The following is a 19,311-nucleotide window of genomic DNA, read 5'->3' as shown; positions in this document are numbered from 1 at the left end:
GTTCAGGCCAGTTCAATTGAGTATATTAGTAGTCAGATGGTTGCTAACGTGTGACCAAGTTGCCAGACTTCTTTTATCCCAGCCTAATCCCACGGACCACGGATCTGTAGCTTCGACGAGTCAGTATCGTGATTGATAAAGATGGGAAGCAAAGTATCAGGATATCGAATGTCTCAGCTTGTGTAACGGAAACAGCTTAAATCATATGTGATCATAGCCATGGAAGTATTTGTTTCGATCTCATCATTGACGGGGGGGAACTTAGTAAATGATAAGAAGGCTTACCTTTCGAAACCAGAGGAATGATGTCAAGGTTTCCAATGATTCTAGCCTGATAGCATGTACTTCTTTTACCGAAGACTTTAACTCCCAGGAGTGGATGGGCCTCAATCAGGAACCCTCTCACGACCCCAACTACTGCTGGTCTCGAATATATGGACAAACGCGGGGATGAAGGAAGTAGAAGAAGACAAGAAACATTTGCGGCATTTTCTACTTTCTAACGTGGGATTCGTGCCCAATATTTTCCAAGGGGTCCCTGCTCGGAAGAGCGTTGATCCATGCGCAGCCAAGATGATATCGAGGTCATGCGTCTACTGAGGATGGTCATCACGCCTTGGCCCCCCTTGACCGCTAACACTCTTTCAATCTCTACTGTGTATTGAAGTTCTCACTAACTATCCAAAATACAAAACACAAAACTGTTTGAGAACTCTGGCTCAGATGTTGACCTTGTCAATGTCGTACACCATCTGCTGCGTCTCTGAACCCCAACGATCCATGCCAAACGCCCAAGCACCCTGCATAAACAGCCAAAGTCCCATCTCTTTCAGCCACAAGCCCCATGGTCCTGTCTTTCTTCTCATCTTTGCATTTCCAGAAGATCTGTTCGCAATATCCTCAACTCTTGGTCTCCGGATGTCATCAAACTGCTTGAATGCATCGCCAAGAGACAGTTCCTTTTCGAGAAGACGGGCAAGGAGAAACGCGTCTTCGAATGCCATCGATACTCCTTGGCCTGCATGAGGTGGCATAGCATGTGCGGCATCACCAAGAAGGAGAGTTCTTCCTCTGTACCATCTTCCCCCCGTAGGTAGCTTGTAAATGGGGTAAAACTTCACAGCTGTCGAATTGCTAATAAGCTCTCGCAGGTTATCGCTCCACTCTCCACCAGCATCTTCAAGAGTTCTGTGAAGTTGAGTCTTGAACCCCTCCACTTCCTCTCGTCGATAAAGCTCCCATCCATTACGGGCGTCCTCAGAGTCCGGCAACGGGACTTCTTTGGACAAAAACCACTGAATCTCATCGTCGGAAGCAGTGCATGTCATGACGCCAAACATGCCTTCTTGGGTCATTGTGACATTCATGCCTCTCATTTCTTGTCGAGCTTGCTCGGAAACACAAGAAGCCGAGACCAATGCACCAAGGCCCGACATCCCCGTGTATAAGGGTGCCTGATGTGGATCGACATGCATGCGTCGTACAGCCGAGTGAATCCCGTCGCACCCAAGGAGAAACTCCGCCGTGTCGCTGGTCCCGTCAGAGAAGGTTGCGGTGACTGAATCAGCCGACTCTGTGATGGAGATGAGTGATTTGTCGTATTGCAATGCGATACCAGCTTCATCAACCGCTTCCAACAAGGTGTCGAGTAGATCAGTTCGTTTAATCCTCATGTACCCATAGCCAGTCTGTTCCTTTGCTGCGGAAACAATGTCCTTTCGTCCCAGAACTCCTCCATTTATGGAGTGGATGGTCATGTTGGAGTGGCTACTGCCGCGCTCCTTGAGCTCTGAGTAAACTCCCAAGCGATCAAGAAGGCGCAGACCATTTGGCATGATGCCTATGGCGCTCCCCAATGTTGAGGGTGCTGATCGAAGCTCATAGATCGTGCAGTCAACGCCGACTTGCTGCTGTAGACGTAGAGCGGTTGCGAGACCCGCGGGGCCTCCGCCAATGATGATGGCCTGTATAGATGTTAGCCTTGTTGGCAGCTTGTAGTTTGGGGGACTTGCCTTTGTTTGCTTCATTCTTCGATCCAACATTGATTGATGAGATGTAAAATGTTTTTGTCTTGTTCATTCCGAATTGCAGTTGTCGTTTATAACTACTTCATGTGTCGGAGATCAGGTGCGGAAGTCCGCGGTCGAGGATTTCCCTTTTCGGCCATCCGTGACAGACTGTCCGGGTCGGACTAATCGGACATTAACTTCAATGCCGGCTGAGACGACTGCATCCAGCTCTGGAAACTGTAACAGGTAATCAGTTATATTAACACAACCCTCGAGTTTCAGACATATGTTGCGCGTTAGCGTCATATCATGGCATGAGACTGCAAAGTTTTGATATTGGCATCTCCATGCACGCTCAAGTAGAGGATTTCAATGATGAACGGTTAAAATGGTACTGAAGAATTATCCAATATATCTCTTGCCTCCCACGACACAAACGTCGTAGTACTTTCAGGCTGCATTCCGCGCATCGCCATGCTTCAAACTTATCAACTGAAGTTGCTAGGATCAAAATCGAGGTCCTGCAGAAGAGAAGTCCACTGAAACTCTTCAAGGTCAGGGACAGCAGCCAAAAAGTCTGACCAGAGCTGGTGCGAATGTTCATCCGCAAGACCATCTTCCTGCATGCCCACTGTAATATCATTCATGTCTGTGAAGGCACTTTCAGGAACCGAATCCAAGTTCGCGCTTAATGTTGCAGCCGGCGACGCTGATGTCATCGCATTCGCACGCTGCTTCTGCAAAGTCCCCATTACCTGTTCCATATTCTTCTCGATCCCTCTGATCAGGCTCTCCGCGTTCTTTCTTGATTTGTTCAGTGTCTCGTACGCGCCCCTAACCTTTTCCTTCATGGCTTCCGCGTCTGGGGCACCAGGATTGTGAGACAGGTCGACTGCCAACGCTATAGCGGCTGAGGTGACATGCAAGAAGATTACCCAATACCTCTCAGGTCTGAAGTGAAGCTTTGCAACCGGGTCGTCCATCATGCGTCTGAGTTCCAGGATCTTGTACGCTGATGTCAGGATCGTGGTTCGAGAGTAAGAATATCGAGGATCTGAGTAGGCTGCGAGGTGATAAGGACGATGGAGTCGACAAATACGAGCATGGATGCCGAGGTGGAGACTTATTCGCTGCCAGTAGATGAACGGCCTTGACTCGCAAATCTCTTTGGACTTCTGCATACTCTCCGGGTCGAGCTTGCAGAATTCAGGAAGACCCTTCACAAAATCCTGCAGTTTTCTATCGAGTTGGAGAATGACTCCGTAGTCTTCTTCGGGGGCGTCGTCAGCCAGGGGTGTGATCTCATCGATAATCTCACGAGATATTTCTGCCGTTCTGAGTCGCAGAAAGAAGAATGTCATGTCTGTTGGAACGAAGATAGGTAAGTCGGGGATATCGCCCGAAATCTTGAGCGCAGCATCGTCGACGTTACGCGGTTGTTCGACTCTCATCAGTCTCGGGACGAAAGTATAAATACCCTCCTGCGAGCTCCCAGAGAACGAGGTCAACCTGATGAAGGGTCAGCTAGATCAGCCACTGAGGGTAGAAAGGATGCGTCACCAGTCAGAAGCAACCATGTTCCACCATACACGTCTCTGAACCTCCAAATCAATGTTGTTGGCCGGTTTTATGTCCCGCTCTTTCTGTGCGGCAGGGCTGTCTAAGCGATGAATCATCATTTCGCGGCACATATTGTAGCACCGGCTTCTAAGATCCAGTGCCTTGATCGGGACGACATCATCAGAGTTGATGGCCACATGCGCAAGCGTACATATCGCTGAGACAGCAGTGACGGAGGGCGGTAGTGATGTGTGAGCGTCTTCAATGATCGACAGAGCAGAGTGAAAATAACAGTCGAAGGCCGATACGGCGTTCGCTTTTGTTGCTCCAAGCCTAAGAAGAAGTTCATCTGTCCAGGCCAAAGCCGCACCAGCAAAGATACTGAAAAGCATGAGCAGCTCGTCAAACTTTGGAGCTTCTTTGTCAGAGCCCAAGCAGCTATAAACAAGTGATCTAATCGATGGCACGTGCAGGACACCGAATGTGGGTTGGATGGTGTCAATGAAGTGTTCGCAAAGCAGATGAGCTTGATGAGCAGGCGGGAGATTCGACGTCAAATGGTTTAAGCGCTCATTGACAAAAGCAGATTTGTTGTCTGAGAGAGTTTCAGTGTGGCAGTTGAACAGCTTGCGGCCTATATGGTATGATCAGCTTCGAATGACCGACACAGCAGGATTCCGGCTGAAGGCTCGTACTGGAGGAAGTTAATTCTGGTTGCGTAAGCTGCAATACTTGAACTCCATTTGTGAAGACAGCTTTCTCTAGCTTCGTTAGTCTGTCAAGCATTTCCTTGTTTCTGGTGCCATTAGCACGGCGAGGGACTGTACACCAGGAACAGGTTGACTGACAGGTCCAACTGTCTCAGCGGAGAGAAGGCCAAGGTGCTTTCGTTTGGGTTGACTGAAGCATCGCCAAGGTTCCGTTCCGGTAATGTCTCACTCTCTAAAGAGTTGGTTGCTCGACTGCCATTCTCGTAAACGCACGTGAGGTGCCGCTGGGTACAGTTCGAGCATGGCTGATTGCGATCACAGCGCCGCTTCTTCTCACGGCAAGGGCGGCACGAAACTGGCGGTCGAGAAGCCCTGTAAGTTGACATAATAGGCGCTCCGGAGTAATTGCGCTTCATCGTGGGAAACATGCGCGCATCGGCATCGGCATCGGATAATGATCAATTGACAGGGTCAGATTCATGAAGCGGAGATGTTGGGTCGAAGCCGCGGGTCCGCGGAGGAGAATTGACAAATACGGTTAGCAGAAACCAGACATTCTCACGTGATGCGGGCGTCTTCCATCTACCCTGAGGCTATCATCATGAGTAAATAAATAAGTAATGCTGGGACAAGTACAAGGACAAGGAGTACAATATGAATTATGATATTATTGTTAAGCCACGCTTATGAATATGATAGAAATTCCTACTCCATTCCTGAAACCTTCCACAGTTGAAACCGGTTGATACTCAGTCCTCTCTGCAACAAATGTTAACTCTATCCAAGTGAATTTCAAGATGAGCAAGACTTACAATATGGCCAACTCAAGATCACCTTGGATTTTCGCTTTCAGCTGTAACTCAACATCAAGATCCATGTCCAATCTCACGCGAGGTGCGCTGCTTTTCTTTCCCGTCTCTTGACTCTCTGGTTGAACAGGCTGCTGATCTTGGGGGTAATTGATTGCTCCTTGAGACCCAATGTTGGATTGATCGACCTGGCTATTTTGTGAACTTTGTGTCACATGTTTTGATTCATTCTCGCTGGAATAATCGCTCTTATCGCCAACGGTTGAGCGAGCTTCGTGATTCGTCTTTTCTGTTGCCATTTTGGATGTCTTGAGAGATGATTGATTGCGATTTCTGGTGGTAGATACTTTTGATATGCTCTGATAGATCTTTCTGGTACTCAGAATATCACAGTTAGAAAAAGTTAAGAAATTACTCTCTTCTGCCTTCATGAGTTGATATGATATCTGGGTGGCGATTCGAAAAGTGGCACTATGATGTCAATGCCCCCGTCTTCAGGCAAGGACAGGTTTCATCCAACACGTGACCGTGATGTCGATGAGTGTCATTCTGTCGAACGATTGGTGCCAAAATTGTTGCTAGATTTCTATGGAAGGCGAATTTGCATCGCAGAACAGCTTAGAACAGACTGTTGAGGAAGCGTCCTGCAAAGGACCAGGCCTGCAGCACTGTACCCCTGTCATCTACCAAGCAAGTCATCTACCAAGCAATGCTAGCCATCTTGCTACAAGGCCGACAGTTTTCCTTCCAAATTGCTAAATCAGGGTTGACAATCACCAAAGTCTGCTGTGCAGTGACTAAGGCCTATCAAAACCACCAGCTCCAGGACCTCCCTTCGCAAGAGGATGGAACTCAAAAGACCCAACAAAGATGCCCGAGTCCAAGTACTTCTTTGCCCATTCCCTTACATGCTCTGAACTCACATGCGCCGCATACGCGTCTCGATCAGCGAACCTTTAGCATTGAAGTCAGCTACAGTCGTGCTTCCCATATGTAGAGTACTTGCTTCTCCATGCAGACGAACTCGTCTTTACCCTCAGTCTTGTAGAATCTGTAGATCTTGGCGCCTGGTTCCTTCAAGGTCGCTTCGGCAACTTCGGCCAGACAGGCATGGGCCTGACTATTGAGTACACAGACTGGGCATAACAGTGCAATAGGGCTCATACCTCGTCAATCCTGTCCGGATTCACCGCGATGGTGGAAACAGAAAAGTACTCTCCAGATTCTTCAGAGGCCATATTGAGTCGAACCGATAAAAGTGTGTTGTGCAAGTCTTGTTTCTAGTCTTTGGGGTGATTTGGGTTGTGATGAGAATAAATGGGGGCGTAAGCACTACCTCGATCTGACCTCCGTGGAGTCAAGTAAAAAGTGCTCGTCAGCTTTTGCTGACAGTGGCTCCACCACTCTTTCTTTTGCCGGCAAGACTGTAGGATTCACCATGTCACCTCACAAGAAGGGAACCTTGTAGAGAGTATACCTCGGCTCTCAGACTGGATCAGAGTCTTAAACTAGCTCAGAGAAATCAAAAGTGAACCAGAGCAAAGATGTAATGTCGCTATCCCTTGACTAATATCGGGTATTCTAAACTGTATACAAGATTATACAGACGAGCTAGTCTATGTTAGCCATAAGAAGTGGCCATTATTCAGCTCGTCAACGCTCCTTCATTAGTTCATATATTCCATCAAAAACTATACAATGGCTTCGCTAAGCGTATTTCTCCTCCTCCGTCGCTTCAGTCAACGTCAAGTCCAAATCTCGCTGATCTCCCTTCCAGACGTTAGGTTCACTCGTCATTTCGACTTCTTTCCCGCGAGTAGGCTCATTTTGTGAACTCAGTCTCTGAAATTCGCCCGCCAAGGCTTCCATGCCGATGTCGTCCATGCTCTCGCTCGCTGAATCGAGGTTGATTGGGTAAAGACTGCTGTATGTGCCCTCTTGATTGAGTGCCCGTGTTGTAGCTCTGATGTCTTCAATCATGCTGTTGTTTGTCCATCCTTCACGTTTGAAGGTTCCGTTTTGCCAACCTATTGTCATCAAGCCTTCTGTAATACCTCGGAGCCCTTTGCACCAAGTTGCTATCGACAGACATCCACGCGCCGCCAATATGAAGTAAAACTGCGCGTCGGATGTACCGGGATTTCGAAAGACTTCGTTGATGATGGTGAGAAATCCGGGGGTGATGAACATAGTAAGGTTTGTTGACTCGAATCGTTTCCTGTATAGATATATAAGCCGTTTGAGTTGATGGACGGATGCTTCGTGAGTGGTAGTGGCGAGTTCGCTTCCCCCAGCGTCTTCATAGCTTCTACGACCGAGAAATGGGCGCCACATGTCTATTACTGCTGTCTGGTACCAAATGCTGTGACGATTAGTTGACAACTTTCAGATGGATTCTACTTCACTCACTGTAGTACTAGAACATGGTGGGGGCAGTTTTCATTCCTCTGTACGTCCTCGGGAAGAACGCTGGCCCAGTCGAGCAACAGTTGATACATCCGATGTGCGTGTGACATTGGTAGACGGCTAAAGTGGCTATAACCTTCACGAAATGCTTGATGTATGATGACCCAGAACTTAGATATCCATGTAAATGTGCTTCCCATATGCTCATTCAGGGGCGGTCCGGAAACATCTCCTGGTATAGGTAAAGATGGTGGATGTCGTATTCGGTGTTCTGCTCGGAAGTTGATACAGTGGAGACTAGATCAGATCAGTGTGGGTGTCTGCAAAGTCAGGGTAATAAATGCCAACCTATGCCAGCCAAAGGTCCCCCAAGCGGCGAATGATGCTGCTGTCCGTAATTCGTCGTCGTCGTTGAAATCAGGCACTGATGTTCCGTCATCGCTGAACAGGTCAAGCCCAAAAGCTATTTGTACGCTGGCGTCAAGGTAGAATAGACCAACTTTGTCTTGACCATGCTGGTTACAAGTAAGTACAATAAACATTGCTGATGATAACGTGGTGATGGCAGTATGGTCTGTTAAATCCTTCCATTGCCTCTTGGCCTCTCTCAAAAACGCAAGAGAGAATGTTTGAGCTCGTGGCTCAAACTGAGAGTAGGAAGCCTGTCCGTGTCAGTGAACGTTTAGTCAAGGCAAGGGGGACAGCGTACGCAGGCCCAAGCAAGAAGTGAGCTGACGAGAAGTTGCGAGCAAAAGCGACCTCCGCCGGCCACAAAATCTCGAATGAATAGATCGGCATCAAAGAATGCTAGTAGAGGGTGTTCGTTGACCAGATAGAAAGATATGGCTTGCGCAGCCAGGTTTTCGGGTATAGGTATAGAAGTCCACTGCCATATTTGAAGAGACTCCATCCGAGGGTCAATGCCAGTTTCTCCAGTGGTGTCGCTTGGTGTCGAGAAAGATTCAGAAGTCGACGGTGTCTCCGATCTTTGACCGAATTCTATTGGTGTGAATGGTGTCAAGGGTGCTGTCGCTTGTTGATTCGAAGATGTCAGGGCCCGTTTGTTAACTGCCAGTAGACCAAGATCTACATCCTTGATGTCAAGTGTTTCCAGGACAGGGAATACACCTGAGAACCGCATGTTCAGGTCCAGCTCTATTGTTGAATCGGCTGAAGTTCCCGCAAGACTGGTGGCTAGGGGGTCAGTTGGCAAAGGTGGCTTTATGATGCCTGAGTCAAGAACTTGCAAGAATTCCGATACCGAACCGCTGCTGCGTAAGCTCTCCAGCAGATCTTGAGCGTGTTCATCGGGGGCAGTCCTCAGGAGCTCCAATGCCTGAAAGAGATCCTTAGATCTCTTTCTCAACTCTACCATCTTCTCATGAGACACCTCGGCACGATATACACATTGCTGTCTTCGGCTCGCGCAGGCCGAACATGTTGGTTTACGGCCATCACACTAGAGGTAATACAGCCTGTTACTTATCCGTGACACCAATACATATGACACGGCAGGACAAACCTTTGATTTCCGAAGGCGGCAGTTGTTGCAGGCGACTGATGTCAAGGCTGGCCTGGGTATGTCGGAGACATCGAGGAGGGCGTATCGAGGCTCATCATCTGTTTTTTGGGACTTTCTGGGGAGCAATTGTCGATTGAGCTTTTGGTGTTCTTGTGCTCGTGTGGGCTTATTTGAGCTGCTCATGAGAATTTCGATGTCAAACAAAACGAGTGTATACGAAGGGTTTAGTTGTTATTGAGAACTTGCCTCCGAGTGGCAAAAGAGGAATGAGATTTCGCTGGGGTCACCTGCCAGTCCCAAAGGAGAAATGATAGGCCGCTATTTGGAGTGAGATGAGATGAGGTGCGGCAGAATGATCGTGTTGGTTGGAGTAGACTTGAGGCAGCTGAAAGGTTGATACAAGCAGTGTCTGTGTGTCGCATGTCGGCTGTTGATTTCTCGGCTGGGCTGGGCTGTTGTGTCGCTGGAACAAGGCAGAGCGTGCGTGATGAGTGACCCCATTCCGTCTTGAAAGACCAGGCCAGGGAGGAGGGGACCCCGCCTCGCATTTCCTCCGGCGTGGCCTGATTGGAGGGATCTGGATGCTTCGGGTTATAGTCATACGATAAGGCTGTTAGTGCATAATTCTGGATTGGCCATTAATGAACGCTATTGGCATATCCCTGTTTCTGCTAGAGAAAGATATATGACGTCACATCGGTCTTTACCATTGCTACTGATGCGAATAGAAGATGTTGAAGTCGAGCTGAGATGGCATGAGATTGAAAGCTGGACGCGGATACTAACCGAATCGAGGAGAAGCCACTTCAGGTCAGTTTTCATCACTCCACAAGCCAGTTCCAGACTTCCCGGATTGACTACAACTGACTGGTCTGGCCATATTGAGTTATGTCACATCTCACATTTTCTAGAAAATTGCGGAACCCCATGGCTGCATCTATATATTCGATTCAAACTTACCAAAATTCTATTTCTACGACTTACCTTTCATCTCAAACCCCAACTCGGCCTAATTAGACACGTCAAGAACAAGACTCCAGTCCAGCCTCAAAGCTGTGCGCTGGGATTCAGTAACGGAAGAATCCCGTTCTCTCGTATGAAGACCTTGTGGATATGGCGATTCTTCTCCAACTCGGTCTTGGGTCTCTTGCTTCTGTTCTGCTTCTTCTTCCTTTTAAACGAGTCCCCTGAATCACTGCCCAACGGAATGTACGGCCAGATCTCCTCCGACGGGAGACCTTGGGCCGCAGAGTCTTCCGCGAGGTTCTCATGGTGTGACCCGCCTTGATGTTTCGAGCCACAGTGCTGAGAAGAAGGGGGCTGAGTGACTTCTTTCTGTGGAAGCTCATAGTTGAGCTTAAGAAGCTGTTCCTCGATTAGATCCATGATGGCTCGGGCTTCTCTATGCCGCTCGAGCAAGATATGTATTTGGATTTCCTTGGAAGGATCTCCGATGCGAGGCATCCTGACCCCTGGATTTGTAGGTTCTAACAACTCCATCTCTTCTGTGGCGGTACTAACCTGATTCGCCCAATCCTCAACGGTCTCTGTAAGCCTGTGAGCCTTGTAGTAGTGTTCGACAACGTCTTGAGACATGACAGACATGGTGATCTTTTTTCGTTTCCTATAAAGTTGTAGAAACTTTGAGAGGAATGGCTGTTTATGAAGCTCGGTACATTGGAGCGAGTTGTGGATTGATAATTGAACATGAAACTTATGCCCGGTTTATATACTTTATTCGCTTAGTGCAACACCTAAAGGAGTGGACTATTGAATGATCATTCGAATTATTTGCACAATATTGAACAAAGCGACAAACTTTGATTGTTCTCTGATCCGGCTGGCTTTGTCTTTGAACAATACATGCTTAAGGTTATGGTTCAGCTTAGTGGCTGAAAGCCTAAGCCGCTCTGAATACACGTCTGGAGTATAAGCTAGAGAGAATAAGACCCGAACAACGACGTTTCTTTCATCGAAGCATCAGAACAAATATGCCAATACTGAAGGGTGCGTCCTGTTCAATCGAGCCTTGTCAACCAAGAATCTGGGCTGGGCTACGAACAGATTTCAGCATCAGCACTAGCTTGGGTGAGATGGCCGAGTTGGTTATGGCGCCAGGTTAAGGTTAACCTTAACACCAATTTCCTGGTGGAGCAATCCTCCTGGGTTCGAGTCCCAGTCTCATCAAAGAATGTTCTTTTTGGCCTTTTGCCTTGATAAGTCCTGCATACTTTTTTCTCCCTTTTCCCTTTCTGAAGCCAAGCCCAGTAGTTTTTATTGACGATCAGACGTGCTAGGAATGGCCATCACGGTGGAGGAACGAGATATTGTAATGGCGCTTGGCGCTGGGGGAATCATTGTCTATATTTTCTACTCTAAATGCAATGTAATATGAACGCTGTTTCTATAACATAATCCATGTAATAACTCCTGCGAAAACAATCAAAGACGAATTGAAAGCATTGGGTAATCCAAAACGGGCCCCTAAAGAAACAGGTCTCGTTGAAGGTGTCGGCGTTGAAGAGCTTGCAATGCTGAGAAATGTTTTCTGATTCGGGGTTGCGGTGTATGCATCAGTGTTGTAAGTCGAGTTCAAAGAGATGCTTCCAACGACCTCATCCGACTCGAGGCGGATATGCGAATCGATTTCAAGATTCTTAAGGCCCTCTTGTGTGACGACGATTTGCCGACCGCCTCGGATCCAGTCTCCATAGCCACCGTAGCCAGTATGTTGACCGTAGCAGAGATTGATGCCGTTGCCAGCAAGGTCCATATCGCCGACCTTGTCTTCCCACTTGTAGCACCATGAGTTCGCGTGGTCGTGGCCGGAAAAGAGGCCAATGACGCCAGGTGTCGCAACGAGAGCTTGCATCAAGGGGAGATCTTGATCGCTGTAATCACAACCCCCCTTCTTGTCTGCGCACCACCCCGCGCCTTGCTGAATGACTGTCTCGTCATTGATACCAGGGTGGTAATTCTCATCGATGCCATTGTTCTGCAGCATAAGAGAAGCGTAGACGGGGATGTGAACAAAGGCCAATGAAGGAATGTTCTTGCCGTATTCCTCGCGCAAATCAGCATTGGTCTCGTTGAACCATTCCACGACACTCTTATCAACCCAGTTGGGCTGAGCACCGCCCTGGTAGTAAAAGCCGCCTCGGGAATCGAAGAACCAGAGTATTAGCTCGGGTGTGCAGTTTGAACTGCAGTTCGATGCGTATACCGGGAGGTAGTAATTCGTTGTTCCAGCATCGCTTCCTGCAACCATTGAATCCGTTCGAGATCCGGGCCATGTATGCTCGCGCTCCAACATGGCGGTTCCGTTGAGATTGCGATTGTGATCATGGTTTCCGTAAGTTGAAGCCCATGTCATGTTTCGATCTACCATCGGGGAGACGATTTGATCGATGTACACCGTGCTGTTGTGAACGAATGTTGACTCGCCGTTGATAAGGTCGCCGTTTAGGACTACCAAGTCTGGTAGCTCGGCATCGATCACGTCGCCCATAACCTTGACGGTTCTAGCGTCTTTCTCTGGCCCTATTGAGGAGGCATCTGGATTTTGGTTAGTAACTTGCCTCGAGTAATTGTAGCTTCAATGCCGTACCTTCAGCAAAATGAAGATCTGAAAAAACTGATATTTGGAATGATCCGTCACTCTTGAACTTCAATGGGTCAAGGTTGCTGTTGTCAACCTGATCGCGTTGAGCGGCAGCTCGTAGCGATTGCCCAGCGAGGAAACTTGTGAGAGCAAGTGATCGCAGCATCATGAATCATGCAGTGGTTTGTGAAAGAAGCCTTTGTAGGGAAGAGTACCTCGAATTGGCTCGGATAGTCAGGGGAATGGTATATTGCCTAGGTCAAAGGCTTGAGAATGTACAACCATTAGACCCTCGAGAAGGGCGGGAGATACGATGGGGTTTTGATAGTTGCAGCAAACACCAAAAAAAAGATATCAAGCGACTATGACGCGTTGAGATGCTTGGCCCAGCCATGATGCCAAGCCATGATGGGGATGCTATGCTCGCGTGTTGCACTACTCGACTCGGCGTCCGAAGCAATGAATTACGCGGTCACTCGTCCATGATTCGTCTCTCATAAGCAACTGTTGGCTTCGGAAACCTAAACCTTAACTTTAGTTCCCTTGGCGTGGCTTGGACATGCGCTCCGGCCAATGCATGCCCTGCAAGTACAACATGGCCAACTCTTGGCAGGCTCGGTAAGTATGGCAACTGATTTGCCGACCTATCTCTACGGGGTTATGAAACTGCTGACTCGCTAAATCCGACGCTGATACTCTACGGATTTTAGCTGTTTGATCACTGTTATTCCGCAAACTGGGGTCGTTTCATGGGAGTATGAGAATTGAAACTAGTTTTGGAGATTTGCATCGGCTGCGACCGAGAGGGAGTTTTCTTGGTTTTGCCTTTTAGCTTCAGTGAGGCTTGGGGGGACCTGAGCGGGCTGACCGGACTTAGGACACCTGGAGGTGCAGCACTGAGCACTGTACCTTAGCAGTCCCGATTCGAAGATCTAGTGCATCACACCCAAATCTGAGTCAGTCTTGTCACCAACAATCCATGACATCAATTGCCAAGACTTTGCCCTCACTAACAATTTAGTCGGCAATTGATGAGGCTATGCGAGCCGCGTCACTCTATCAGCGGGCTGCATATGATTTCCAAGCATTTACTCCATTAACCAGAACCGATTGGGATAAATGTTTACGCACTGACTGAAAAACGAAAGGGCGGGGTTATGGTTATTGTAATCACGGCTGCTCTCCCACTCTCCTCCCACTCGGCCATGGTCGATCAATCATCAAAGAGATGGGGTAGAACCCATGCCAAGAGGTGCCCAGAAACAGGGAATCGGTTCACTCGCCGATGAGCCCCGACGTGAATGCGCGTATATCGCATTGAAGACTTTTCCAGCCGGCAAAAGCTCATACGATAGCCTCAATTGACCCTCCGAGGAGCTTGGGCGATAATGTCGTCGCAAATTGTTTGGCCCCATACGAGATTACTTATGCAGCCTGCTGATAACCAGATCCACCATCTTCGGCCCTACCCGGTGTTGCAAACTCTATCATATTGAGATCAATAAGACATTTGCAAAAAAGCATGCGGTCTTGCCGTTGGGAACTCAAACTCAATGTGCGAATACTGTGGCCGAGACATTGAGTTTCTGCGTTGCCTCGAACCCCAGCCCCCCGATTTATAATCCTCCAATGCGGTATCGGCGACAACATGCAACAAACGCATCAGAATGACAGAATATTGAGTAACCCAACAAAAACTCCTTTGATCCCACTATAGTACCCGAGTCTTCCCTCGCATTACAATCATTAGCGTCATACATAATTATTTACATTGAATCAACTTCAATCTCCTCATTCTTGCTTTTCCTATTCTTCATCCCCATCGACGTCATACGGGAACAACCATCCGTTATCCTCATCATACTCATCCACAAATGTCGTTCCATGAAGGTTCTCGTACCTCTCCATGTCAAACTCATCATCACCAGCCTTTCCGTTGAGGATATTACCAATCTTGTTAGCGATATCGCGGCCTTCAGTATATGCCCCATGCAAGAAACCAAAGAATTCCGCAGAGTTAGCCTCCCCGGCAAACCAGAGACGCTCAACGTTGGCGCGCATGTTCTGATGCTTCTCAAGAGTCATGCCGACGGGCCAATTGCTGTAGGAGCCGTATGCCCAACTGCGTATAATTAGTCCACGGGTCATTCGACTGCGAGCGGTTTGTTCTTGACTTACGGTTCAGTACTCCAGCGAGGGTAGGTAAAAGCAGTTGGTGTCGTCACGTTCTTGTCGGGAAACATCAGTCTCAAGACGTCGAGAATCTGTTCCATCGTTTCATTGTTGGTCTGACGTTCCACGCGCCATGCCTGCTCTCCAGTCACAGTTCCGAAGAGAATGTTAGAGCCCGGTGCAAAACCCTCTGGGTTGAGTGACTGGAAGAGAGGGTACCGGCCACGCTCGAGAGGATCGGCATACAGGAAGAATTGCGTTTCGTTATCCCAGAAAGCCTCCTCGAACTGCATAAAGATCTTTGTGTACGTGCCCATTGCAAACTGGTCAATGGCAGTTTGCTTCCAGTCGGGGAGAGGAGGGCTGAACTCGGTGGTGTTGCTCTGCAGCACGCCCAGCGAAAAGGTGCAAATGGCGTAGTCGGCCTGGATACAATCACCCTTGTCCGTTGTGATTGTCACTCCGTCTTTTCCATACTCGATGCCTTCGACAGTGGTCTTGAGTCGGAGTCTTGCATCACCGTTCTTCAGGAACGTCTTGGCCTCCTCTTGTATGATAGTGCTAAAGCCACGCTGGTCAACGACGAGGTTGCTGACATCACTGAAGTAGCCGAATGTTGCATTACCACCAGCCACTCCGAAGATAAGACCACTCTCATCAGGTGTCCAAGCAGATTCAAAATCCCATTTCCACCAGTCTGCGGCTTGCGCGTGCATGTCGTCCTTGTCTGGACGCCATCCTGCTGAGCGAATAGCGGCACGTACGGAGGTATCTTGCAAGTTTCCGAGCAGGAGACGGCCGGCTTCTGCTTCAGCCTTGCTGTAGATATCTTCCAGGTCTTTGATTGTGCTGCTCCAATTTGTCTGTCCTTTGTGGTCGAATGTCAAGTACTTCTCGTAATCTGACTCATGTGACTTCAAGTTATACTTCTTTGCCAACAGCCAGATGGGATTCTCATGTGTGGCTTCTGATCCGATACCCTCAACCCAGTTGGCGCCGAACTCAATAGTGTAAGGTTGTCCATCTGCTTTCTTGCCAAAGGATTGTTTCCTCATTCGCCCCCCAATGTAGTCATTATGTTCTACAATGATGAACTGGTCGATGCCTGCTTTTGTCAAGTTTTGGGCTGCTGCTATGCCAGCAACACCGGCTCCGAGGATAGCAACCTTGGTCTTCGTGCAGGACCCTTGCTTCTCCCGTGGAAGGACGGCAGAATGAGCTGTTGTGGATAGAGTTGTGAGAACAGCTGCAAGCTGTGTGATTGAGTACCTCATCTTGCTGTTTTTGATCAATTATTGGGGTATAGGCAAACGTGGGTCAATGGAAACATTGATGAAGTTTGAAGACCAGAACAGCAGGATGGGCACTTGGCCCTTTATGTTGCAGGCTACAAAAGAAAACACCCCTCACTTGAACGTGAATCAAGCAACCGCCATCCATACCAATGTTCAAGACCAACGGCGCCAATTCCCTAGAAGTCTCCTAGGCTACCATGCATGTCTTGGTTCAGCATCTCACTAGCTCGGATCACCTAGCAACAACACACCAAGTCACGATTGCCTGTGTAGATCTGGGACCAGCTGCCTCAATAGGCAGTTGGAAGCTGATCTAGTGATAAATTGATTGGCTCCCAAATCACAAGAGAGTTCAGCTGTGGCCTAGACCTCAAGGCCGTATTCTGATCACTGGGGAAGTGTCAAGGGGCCGGGGCTAGCGTGAGCTAAAAATCCCGCAATTTTACGAATTGCCAGCGACAGCCAATCCTGTAGTCTGTTACCGAAGCTTGTTTTTATGTCTAATATCTCTGGTATTTGTCTGTCTAGGGATAATGATCAAGCTATGGCACTTCATTCGTGATAAATTCATGTCGAACTGTTTCGAAAAGGTGGCTTGCTGAACCGGTGAACGGACCTGGTTCTGCGACATAGTAATTTAACTGTGCCAGAACCGCAGAGAGAACGATCTCATGTCAACTCAGCGCCTCGCATTCAATTTCCTTTCTCAGCTTTGACCTCTTATGCCTTCTTGATTGGGATTTGGCATGAAACTATCGAGCGGTGACTCCGATATTGTCCGTCGGAAGCTAAGGTCCGGGGTCTCGGATCGATTGGGCATGATAAGTATTGCCCCGAAAGAGAATAAACCATGGAGATGCCGCTCGAGGATTGACAAATCGGTCCCTTGTTGCGAACTTCACTGTCTCGTCGCTCGGCATACGGCCATCACATGATGCAATTCACAATCAACCAGTTCTCCATACAGCTTTGACACATTGGTCATGTTGCCGGACAATGTAGTTCAAGTCCTGAATAATATACGCTGATTTCTTCGATGAATGTGATTTAATCACAGTATGTTCTCGGAACCATCGCAAGTCTTATCATGGTTGATCCTACAAACTCAACACTTTCCTGTATGAATATATGAACTTCATTTCTCGCCCTGCATCATCTTCATGAAGACCTAGGAGTACTGTTAGTGACGTGCGCAAGAATGAAGCATGTAGGAAAGCTAACATCAGGATTGATCTCAACACCAGCATTTTGCATTTCCGTCGTCAACTGTGATCCCAATTAGCACACAATTCAAGACTCAGACGGTAGACATACTGTTGTCGCTGCATCACGAAACTCCTTATCCATCATGAGTTTCATGATGTCCATCTTACTCGGTGGCCCTGAAGTGGCAAGCCCTGCGCCAGATAATCAGCCGAGGTTGCAATTGATTCACCGACCTTCCATACCCTTGCTCTTGATGATGTCCCCCATCTTCTGCATGGCCTCAATGGCGGGAGGATGACGGCTCAGCTTCTCGAAGGTCTCACGAATATGAGGGTCATTCATCATTGACTCGAGCTGCTGCATGTTGGGTGGCTGATCGGCAGAGGCGAAGCGACGCGGCGTCACGTGGATCTGACGCGTCGCTACGCGCAGCATAGGGCGGGCGATGATTCGACGAAGAGCAAACATGATGGGCTGTACTGTTGGTGTTGAAGATGGTCCAGCAATGAGATGAGCAAAGGCTGAAAATTGATATTGTCACGAGATGACATCAGGAATCGGCCAATGAACAGCGGGGTTTGGTGGTTTATCTTATCTTATCGTTTCTTATCGCGCCGCTATGCTCCCCTCGACATCGAATTCGACATCATCGCCGCATTCTTGTCAGACTTGTCAGAAGTGCCTGAAAGCAAGCTTCGTGGTTCAAATTTGTTGTACTCAAGAGCTGATATTGCCTTGCGGTTATTACCTCGGCCTGACTAACCACGCCAGTCTACCGCTTAATTCTCTTTACAATTGTCTGAAAGACTGAAATGAATGTACTATTTGTATTTGGAATCACCCGAAAGTCGTCAAAACCTGATTCTATGTACACAATCGTAATCTTTCTCTGTAGTTTTTAGCCAAATAGAACATGCTAAGCTCGATACTCACGCAGATGCATGATGTCCTCGCCCGCCTCATCGATTTGCGTCTGTCCCCTCCACTTCATCCCGGTACCGCTCTTGACCAACCGCCCTGGATGAACAATCAAAAACAATAGCATGACCAGGAACATGAGTGATGCATCAAATAGGTATATGAAGACCTCATGAGATATGACAAACCCCCCTTGTCCTTGAAGATACTCGACTGCACGGACAATACTGCGAATAATCATGATTACCGTCACGGTCTCGATGGTTCTGAAGTATCGCCGCCACCGTACCAGAGACGAATCCAAGAACGGTCCAGTTTCTTGTCTTATTCGTATGTATAGATACAGTGAAGTGAGGATAAAGATGCTCAAGGCGCAGAGTTGAACTATGAGACCAGCAATAAGAATAGTTCGACCTTTAGTGATGGCATCTGGGTCGCCAGAAGCAGGTATGATGGCGCCTATGAACTGACTGACAATGCATGCGATGTCAATAAGGACGTAAAGCTTTGTCAACCATCGGAGACTTATAAACGAAAGATGTTGCGAGTCAAGCGCCGTGGCAACACGCCGAAGACTCATGTAGATCGTCGCGGCTAGGAAAGGTGTTCCGGCGAGCAGAAGGACGTTCTGGAGGATAAAAGGACCTGCTTTATCAGGGGTATCGTGGGCTTGGGATCGACCGAAGTAACCAAAGATCTCACCTGGATCCGTGTCAGGAGGTACCATCGCCAAGGTTATAGGGTCAACTCACAGATGCCACCAAGGATGAAGGGGATGAAGAACCAGGCTCGAAGGGTGAAGAGGAATACCAGGTGGGCTAAAGTGACAATGCCGAAAAGAACAACGAAGGAGATCGCCGCAGGTTTGTTGGGAAGGTATTCGAAAAAGACGATCTGAGTCCCATTAACAACGGGTCCGTATGGCCCATCTCCGCTCATCTTCGGATACGAAAACTAAAAGAAGGGCAACGATGTGTATGTGAACAAGGACGTCAAGAACAGACAAAAAGCATACGGGAAATAACTGAGACTTTTCTGGCAAAGGAAAGGCTTCGACATTAATAAGATTCTTCTGGGGAGAGCAGACATTTTGGCGTTCTTAA

General features: G+C 48.3%; 9 protein-coding genes and 1 non-coding gene across 10 annotated transcripts; 1 reads left to right on the top strand and 9 right to left on the bottom strand.

Annotated features, from left to right (window-relative positions):
• Positions 1-719: 719 nt before the first annotated feature.
• On the bottom strand, positions 720-2,027 carry FMAN_14647 (uncharacterized protein; the record flags this gene model as incomplete). The annotated part of the gene is made up of 1 exon (XM_041825958.1): positions 720-2,027. The coding sequence occupies one exon, from the start codon at positions 2,025-2,027 to the stop codon at positions 720-722; it is 1,308 nt and encodes a 435-aa protein (XP_041691286.1).
• A 470-nt stretch (positions 2,028-2,497) lies between these two features.
• On the bottom strand, positions 2,498-5,387 carry FMAN_14648 (uncharacterized protein; the record flags this gene model as incomplete). Its single annotated transcript, XM_041825957.1, has 6 exons — positions 2,498-3,518; positions 3,570-4,203; positions 4,265-4,328; positions 4,399-4,651; positions 4,989-5,036; positions 5,092-5,387. 6 exons carry the CDS (start codon positions 5,385-5,387, stop codon positions 2,498-2,500), a joined length of 2,316 nt encoding a protein of 771 aa, XP_041691285.1.
• Positions 5,388-5,885: 498 nt separating this feature from the next.
• FMAN_14649 (uncharacterized protein) lies at positions 5,886-6,326 on the bottom strand (the record flags this gene model as incomplete). The annotated part of the gene is made up of 3 exons (XM_041825955.1): positions 5,886-6,042; positions 6,095-6,204; positions 6,255-6,326. 3 exons carry the CDS (start codon positions 6,324-6,326, stop codon positions 5,886-5,888), a joined length of 339 nt encoding a protein of 112 aa, XP_041691284.1.
• A 469-nt stretch (positions 6,327-6,795) lies between these two features.
• Positions 6,796-9,199, bottom strand: FMAN_14650 (uncharacterized protein; the record flags this gene model as incomplete). Its single annotated transcript, XM_041825954.1, has 5 exons — positions 6,796-7,450; positions 7,498-7,791; positions 7,843-8,156; positions 8,204-8,953; positions 9,017-9,199. 5 exons carry the CDS (start codon positions 9,197-9,199, stop codon positions 6,796-6,798), a joined length of 2,196 nt encoding a protein of 731 aa, XP_041691283.1.
• An 864-nt stretch (positions 9,200-10,063) lies between these two features.
• Positions 10,064-10,621, bottom strand: FMAN_14651 (uncharacterized protein; the record flags this gene model as incomplete). Its single annotated transcript, XM_041825953.1, has 1 exon — positions 10,064-10,621. The coding sequence occupies one exon, from the start codon at positions 10,619-10,621 to the stop codon at positions 10,064-10,066; it is 558 nt and encodes a 185-aa protein (XP_041691282.1).
• Positions 10,622-11,103: 482 nt separating this feature from the next.
• tRNA lies at positions 11,104-11,203 on the top strand. The gene is given in 2 exon segments: positions 11,104-11,141; positions 11,160-11,203. It is a non-coding gene; the product is annotated as a tRNA-Leu (tRNA).
• Positions 11,204-11,420: 217 nt separating this feature from the next.
• FMAN_14652 (uncharacterized protein) lies at positions 11,421-12,783 on the bottom strand (the record flags this gene model as incomplete). Its single annotated transcript, XM_041825952.1, has 2 exons — positions 11,421-12,571; positions 12,624-12,783. The coding sequence occupies 2 exons, from the start codon at positions 12,781-12,783 to the stop codon at positions 11,421-11,423; spliced, it is 1,311 nt and encodes a 436-aa protein (XP_041691281.1).
• A 1,640-nt stretch (positions 12,784-14,423) lies between these two features.
• FMAN_14653 (uncharacterized protein) lies at positions 14,424-16,063 on the bottom strand (the record flags this gene model as incomplete). Its single annotated transcript, XM_041825951.1, has 2 exons — positions 14,424-14,739; positions 14,796-16,063. 2 exons carry the CDS (start codon positions 16,061-16,063, stop codon positions 14,424-14,426), a joined length of 1,584 nt encoding a protein of 527 aa, XP_041691280.1.
• Positions 16,064-17,219: 1,156 nt separating this feature from the next.
• On the bottom strand, positions 17,220-17,758 carry FMAN_14654 (uncharacterized protein; the record flags this gene model as incomplete). The annotated part of the gene is made up of 4 exons (XM_041825950.1): positions 17,220-17,252; positions 17,306-17,350; positions 17,399-17,481; positions 17,533-17,758. The coding sequence occupies 4 exons, from the start codon at positions 17,756-17,758 to the stop codon at positions 17,220-17,222; spliced, it is 387 nt and encodes a 128-aa protein (XP_041691279.1).
• Positions 17,759-18,206: 448 nt separating this feature from the next.
• FMAN_14655 (uncharacterized protein) lies at positions 18,207-19,147 on the bottom strand (the record flags this gene model as incomplete). The annotated part of the gene is made up of 2 exons (XM_041825949.1): positions 18,207-18,910; positions 18,961-19,147. The coding sequence occupies 2 exons, from the start codon at positions 19,145-19,147 to the stop codon at positions 18,207-18,209; spliced, it is 891 nt and encodes a 296-aa protein (XP_041691278.1).
• Between the last annotated feature and the right edge of the window lie 164 nt (positions 19,148-19,311).

This window comes from Fusarium mangiferae (genome assembly GCF_900044065.1).
Source record: "Fusarium mangiferae strain MRC7560 genome assembly, contig: FMAN_scaffold026, whole genome shotgun sequence".
Classification (NCBI taxonomy): domain Eukaryota; kingdom Fungi; phylum Ascomycota; class Sordariomycetes; order Hypocreales; family Nectriaceae; genus Fusarium; species Fusarium mangiferae.
Note: the sequence above shows the minus strand (reverse complement) of the source record. Positions and strands in the feature narration are given on the sequence as shown.